Source organism: Adiantum capillus-veneris, chromosome 2 (genome assembly GCF_014529385.1).
Source record: "Adiantum capillus-veneris isolate H3 chromosome 2, ASM1452938v2, whole genome shotgun sequence".
NCBI classification, from domain to species: domain Eukaryota; kingdom Viridiplantae; phylum Streptophyta; class Polypodiopsida; order Polypodiales; family Pteridaceae; genus Adiantum; species Adiantum capillus-veneris.
In genome coordinates, this window is record NC_140932.1 from 71,381,081 (window position 1) to 71,387,811 (window position 6,731).

A 6,731-nucleotide genomic window follows, 5' to 3' on the forward strand; every position below is an offset into this window, starting at 1 on the left:
GCAGTGTGGACTTTGGCTTGGCTGCCCCTTTCGACTGCACAATGCAAGCTCAATTGAACTTTTCAAGCTCCCACTCACACACAGTGTGTGATCCACTGCTCCCTGCAAAGCCTTCAATTCAACCTCTCTCGCCTTCGATTGCTTGCAGCTCCTTGCTCGACTATCAATTGCAAATGGTTTCAATGTCGAGTTGCTCACAAGCTTCAAATAAGCCTTCCAATATCATTTTATGTTGGTGCTTATTCAAATTGTGTGTGTGTAGCACGCACCACCCAAAAAGCCTACTGAGGCTGGGTTCACATTGAGGGGGCGGAAGAGAGGCTCCAAAAGTTGGTTTTCCGGGTGGTAGAGTTAGGTAATGCACACTTCCGTCACCCTTTTGTTCACATAGAGGGTGGAAGAAAAAGTCACTCGATTTTCTTCCGCCGGCTTGTGTGAACATTGGGTGGCGGCGGAACACAAAGTGAAATGAAGAAGCATTTGACATTTGCATCAATAAAGCATAGTACCATAGCATAAAATTTAATTAATTGAACGCATATGTTACAAAAGCATTAACTTGAAGATGATGATGAATCTAATTCCTCTAAAGCCTCATTTCCAAAAAATTCTTGGACATTCATCCGTGCCTGCTCTTTGTACATTGACTTTGCAATACTGTCTCGCCTCTCGGAGCCTACTCCAAGGTCATTGGAACCTCCTTCATCGCTCCCTTGAGCACGCTCCATAGACTCCTCTACTCCGATTTCCCGTGTTGCCATGAGCTCCATCATGGAAGTAGCACCTGCTCTTCGATCCTCTGTTGCACGCCCAACGTGACCCGCCAATTCTGCTTCTGCCTCTCGCACCCACTCCATATCAAAAGATTCTCCATGGTGGATACAAAGGTTGTGAAGCACAAGACAAGCTGCTACAAGATCTGGCACATAGCGTAGATTCATGTCACATCTTTTTAACAAAATTCTAAACCTTGCCTTCAACATTCCAAATGCTCTTTCAACTGGCATCCTTGTACTAGATTGAATGAAATTCCAGTAGTGCTTGAGACGTGACAGCCCTTCTTTGCACCCTTTGAAAGGCACTAGCATATATGGCCGTGCAGGATAAGCGCAATCACCAACTAGACAATAGTTGCCTAGGTCACCTTTTGCACATCTTTGACCTAGCTCACTTCTAGTGAAATTCAAGGAGTCATGCACTGATCCGGCCCATCCAACATCATAATTCCATATTGAACAATTAGCAGATACGGTTAGTTGCAGCAAAATAGAGTGGAAACCTTTTCGATTGAAGTAGTCGACATGGTTGTCCCTTGGGGCAATGATGGGAATGTGGGAACCATCTATCGCACCAACAACAAAGGGGATTCCTCTTGCAACCTCAAACTCACGCGCCAATGTCGCAAGTCGAGAGCTTGTGGGCCATCTGATGTACAAATCCCTAAGGCCAGATTTCACAATTGCCTTGCAAAAATCAAGTACAATTCCACAAGATGTACTCTTCGCACATCCATAAGTGTCACCGAGGCCCAAGAGACCATCTCCAGTAGCAAGTCTGGTAAGAGCGATTGCTACTCTATCTTGTATTGGCACAGCCTTGCGAAAGTTTGTGGATTTCTTCTGCATGAAGGGTGTAAGCTTTCCACAAAGGTAATTGAAGGTTTCTTTGCTGACCCTCAGACGCCTCTTGAACATGCTAGCATTGTAAGCACTTAGGAGATAACATCGAACAAAGCCTTGTGGACGTGGGTATGCCCACGCACGCCGTCGTTCATGACCACTTCTTCGGTTGGCGATCTTCTTGAGGCTTACAGACCGTGCCATGCACTCGCAAACATGCAACCAAGTTTGCACCATGGACTCATCATTGCGAAAGCTGGGTTCCTTTAGCAATTCATAAATGGCTAAAGAACACAACCATGCACAATAGAGAGCCATTTCCTTGGATATGGCCATTTAATCCTGCGAACATGTTGAAATGATGCAAGATATTTAGCACATGGTCTACTTTAATTTACAACATTTTTTTCATACTTTGAAAGCTAGAGACATTAAAAGAAGAAAGCTTTGAAAGCTTTGACAAATTACAACCAAACAATGGAAAAACAATGAAGCTGTGAGAAAACTAGTTGTCACCCCCCCTAGACTCCTTCAAAAAATCACTCATAGTCATGCGCATTGCAGCTAGTATATTGAGCCTCTCCTTCTCCAAGGCAATATTCTGGCTAGCGGTCTCTTTGAGATGCTCCAAGAGAAGTTTCCCTGTATCGGCCATCTCGGCCAAGGACTCCTCGTACTTCGGAGCGACTTTACGGGTAGAGGACAGAGTGGGTTGGGTCTTCTCTGGATTTGGAGAGGGGTTTTCTTCTAAGGTATCACCATTTGTTGGGGTAACATCCTCCATTGTGGATGAAGAAGCGTGGCTAACAGGAGTAACAGTGGCTCTGGCGTGGTAGTATTCATCCACTATGTCGAACCATTTGCATATATGCCTCCTATCATTACCAGAAATTGAGTTATGGACTTTGTCCTGTCGGTATTGTTGCAATACTGCTTGCCACTTTTTGCGGCAACTTTCACTATCTTTATCAAATTCACGGTAAGTGGCGGCTAGTTTAGTAGCCACCTTTGCCCATAAATTGATCCCTTGCTTCCCGGGATTATTGAAATCCTCATTCATGCCCCCCCGGATATGAATGAGTTGGTCCACCCACCAATCTTTCCACTTGCTTTTCTTGTTGTCGCCGTCGTCATCGTCTCCCAAGTCGATGGTGCTCTTCTTCTTCGAGGCTTTGGGCTTCTTTGTTGCGGTTTGGTTTTGTAACACAACCTCTTCATTGGTGGCTTCTTTCCTCTTCGTCAGTTTGGCACGGCTTGCCTTGTGTTGAGAAGCTCTCATGGCATTAGGTGTAGGGTTGGGTGATGGAGTGGACGCCACATAATCAGGGGCGGCATCCATATTGGAGTTAGGACTAGTGACACTCAAAGGGGGTGAGGGATGAGAAGGATGAGTAGCCATAGTCGAATGTGGGCTATGAGCATTTAGAGTAGGAGATCCATAATTTGGGGGTCTAAACATAAAGGGAGAATTAGGAGAGATGGAGGGAGAATTCATCATGGCTTGGTAGCCATGAGGTGGCATATGGAAAGAAGGGTGGGGGAATGGGTAGAAAGTGGATTGAGAAAATGGAGGTTGGGAGAGAATAGGGTCGTCGTCTTCCCGTTGGGAGTCGATAAACTGATTTGGGTTGGAATCCATGGTACCTACAACGCAAAAAAAAAACAATGTTAGGGATGTGCACACAAAGTTGAAAACAATGCATTAAAGTGAAAATCGTAGAATTCATAGCGACCTTGATGAGTTGATTTGCACCGCCGTCGCCCTCTTAACGCTTCAACCCTACAAGAACGCCATTTAAAAAAGATTGGTACATCATAGAGCAAATCATGTTAAAAAAAGTTGGTACATCATTATGAAAAGCCCTCAAATGTAAATGATTGAGCATGGCATTGAGCTTGATTGAAGAAGCCTTTAAATGTAAAAGGGAGAAGCTTCAAATGAAAAAGGGAGAGGCTTTTACTGTGTGCTGCACCTCAAATATGAAAGCACATGATGATCTCCTTGATCTCTGTGTTGATGTGACAGAGCTAGCTTGAAAGGCTATAAAATTTGCCATTTTATAAGGGGGGGGGGAGGGGGTGGGTTGTTTTGTGAACGTTGCACAAATTGAACCGTTTTTTTTTTTTTTAAGGAGGGGTGTCTATTTTGGGAAAAGTTAACGGTTGTGAACGTTGGCTCTCTCTCCTCTTTCCTACGTGGAGGCTGGAAGCGCAATGGGGGGGGGGGGGGGGGGGGGGGGGGGGGGGGGGGGGGGGGGGGGGGGGGGGGGAAGAGACGAGGGCTGTGGCTTCCATGCGCTGGCAATCAATTCCGTGCCCTGCCGTCGCCCACTGTGAACGGCTTCGCTGACAGGGCGTCCTGCTATTGGCTGTGCTAAAAGTATGAAGCTCTACCGCCGCGCAGTCTGAATCCAGCCTGAGATCTGCCTCGACTCTCACCTCCAAGCTAAGCTTTAGACACGAGCCACAGAGATCTTTGTTTCTACAAAGATGCTTTGAGAATCTTCAAGATCCCTTATACGCCCGAGAGGCACGTGCTTTGTAGCCAAGAACCGTCGACCTCGCCCTATCTCTTTGATCCGTGCCGGATCCGCCCCGAATCAACCCGATACGGTGTCGTGAAGCACCGAGCGCCGACTGAGCTCCACCGTCATCGAGAGATTGCCACCGCCACCTAGCCGTAGCTCTATTACCAATTGATGAGTGTGCGGATGCGTGCATGCATGCGCGTATGCATGCATGCATGCGTGGTGCGGTGCGTGCGAGAAAGGGGAGAGAGCACAAGCCGGTGTGGGTGGATCAGCCTCACAAGACTCAAGTGAGGAGATCCTTATTCTCATATGTAACAAGGAACACATTCCCTAGAACCAAAAAGCCACCTGGAACCATACCTAAGGTGTCAACACCCTGTCCATGCATGTATGTGTGTCTTGACTGTCGGCACGCAAGCATGACTATTTACAATTTGTACACGTCGCATCTTTTTTAAAACTTGAAACCACTTTGCAAAGCTCCCAAATGCATGTATTTACATCCCTTTATACATATGCCCATGCATATTGACACTACTTTGTACACACCAAAAGCGGTCTATCATCGCAATGGGACTACCCATGCAAACTTCTCTACATTCCAACATTACAATGGTGGGAGAGGCAGTCTTTCAGCAAAGAGAGAGAGAGAGAGAGAGAGAGAGAGAGAGAGTCTGAAAATAAGACCAAAGGCAAAAGGGCTTGCACTTTACTCTTGTAATTCAAATTTCAAAATCTAAATGTCTCCTAGGCCCTATAGGTATTGATCAAGTTCCAGCCCAAAAATACATTCTTCCAGCCATAAAATAAAAACTTCTTCCAGCCATAAAATAAAAACTTCTTTTATCAAAAAGGAACTTTAGAAGAATGTTAAATATTTCAATATATCTAATTTCAAGGGAACTCGAGGCTTACTCCTTTTTGCTACGTGTGTGTGTGTGTGTGTGTGTGTGTGTGTGTGTGTGTGTGTGTGAGCAAATCAAAGAATTTATATATACATACACACAAATATTACGCTTGTGCCACACAGGGGCACCGGACATGCAAAAAAAGAGCTATTTTGGGCACTCATAATGTCACACGATCGGAGCACACATATATTTTGGTTGACTTTTCATTTCTTCATAACAAACGCGCATTAGCCAACTGGAGAATCATCAACAGCGATGGCGGAAGGTCTGCAACTCACACCCACTGACCATCCTTCGCGTGCCTTCTTTTGATCATGTTCGTGCAATGCCAAGGTTGGGCAAAGGGGTGAAGCCGGCTACTTTTCTCCTATGGCAGACGTCACAGCTAGCCAATGGCTTTTCACCATCTCACTTGCACACACGTCTAAACAAACATGTGTGACAGAGGCCTTATAATACATATGTTCGTGAATATATAAATTATATACATGTATATATGTAATTATTGTACTATTATTATTATGTATAATGTATATACTTGTGTGTTTTTGTAATACATATATATGTGTGTATACGTGTGTGTGTGTGTGTGTGTGTGTGTACATATATATTTTGTATGTATGTTTGTATGTACATATGTGTGTGTATATATATATGAGCTAGTGTGAGGGTGCCTATATATACGTATAGCTATATATACATGTGAGCTAGACTGAGGATGTGTATGCATCGATCAATTAGAACAAATGGTACTTGACTTTATGCAACAAGAAGGCATCAAAGAGGTCACTATTTGCAATGTGGTAATCATGCTTTTGTTGTATGCTGATGATGCAATGCTTCTAGCACACACTTTAGAGGATGCACAAAATCTTGTGGTTGTCCTTGAGAACTTTTGCTTGCATAGTGGGCTGATTGTGAATGAATCCAAGACAAAAGTTATGCTTGTGAACACCAACCATAAGGAGAAGCCATGCATTGTGAACAACAATGAAACACTTGAAGTTGTTGAGAGTTTTAAGTACCTTGGCCTTGAGGTTCTAGCCAATCACAAGTGGCATGAATGTTCTATGCATCGTTTGGAAGCGGGAAAGAGAGCATATCATGAATTTGAGAACATATGTTATGCAAGAAACATAAGGTTTTGGGTTCTCAAGAAGTACCTTTTTGACGCATTGGTGACACTGGTTCTTCTTTATGGAGTTGAAGTGTCGGTGAGAGCATCTCAAAGTCTACTTGGAAAGAGTTTGAGAATGTCCAAAAGAATTTTCTTACAAACTTTCTCCAAGTTAACACACAAACACCATATATGCTCCTACTTCTTGAGTCGGGATCTCGTCCAATTGAGGTTAAAGGCATGGAAAGGGTTGTGGAGTACATGACAAAGATGCGTCAAAATCCCTCACATCAACTTCCTACAATTGCATGGGAAGCAAGCAAAAAAGTTCAAAAGACGCATAAAAGCAAGATCTTGAGCACGGGATGGATGCAAGACATAAAGAAGTGGTTTGGGAGATGGGATGCATTACAGTTGCTACACGATGCTTCAATTGACTCCCAAGTGAATGAATCTTTTCTACGATGCCAATATATTACGGCTTGGGAGAAATCAGGTGGGTCACACTTCATAAGGTACACCACTCATATTGCCCCAGCTACAAAACCATGTT

General features: G+C 44.3%; 2 protein-coding genes across 2 annotated transcripts; both read right to left on the reverse strand.

Annotated features, from left to right (window-relative positions):
* Positions 1-554: 554 nt before the first annotated feature.
* LOC147462955 (uncharacterized) lies at positions 555-983 on the reverse strand. The gene has a single exon (XM_086527828.1). The coding sequence runs from the start codon at positions 981-983 to the stop codon at positions 555-557; it is 429 nt and encodes a 142-aa protein (XP_086383954.1).
* Positions 984-2,124: 1,141 nt separating this feature from the next.
* On the reverse strand, positions 2,125-3,018 carry LOC147462956 (uncharacterized). The gene has a single exon (XM_086495064.1). It carries the CDS (start codon positions 3,016-3,018, stop codon positions 2,125-2,127), a length of 894 nt encoding a protein of 297 aa, XP_086351190.1.
* Positions 3,019-6,731: the final 3,713 nt, after the last annotated feature.

Coding starts and splice junctions, on each gene's coding strand:
- LOC147462955 (XM_086527828.1), bottom strand. CDS start 983: ATGTTGAAGGCAAGGTTTAGAATTTTGTTAAAAAGATGTGACATGAAT.
- LOC147462956 (XM_086495064.1), bottom strand. CDS start 3,018: ATGGCTACTCATCCTTCTCATCCCTCACCCCCTTTGAGTGTCACTAGT.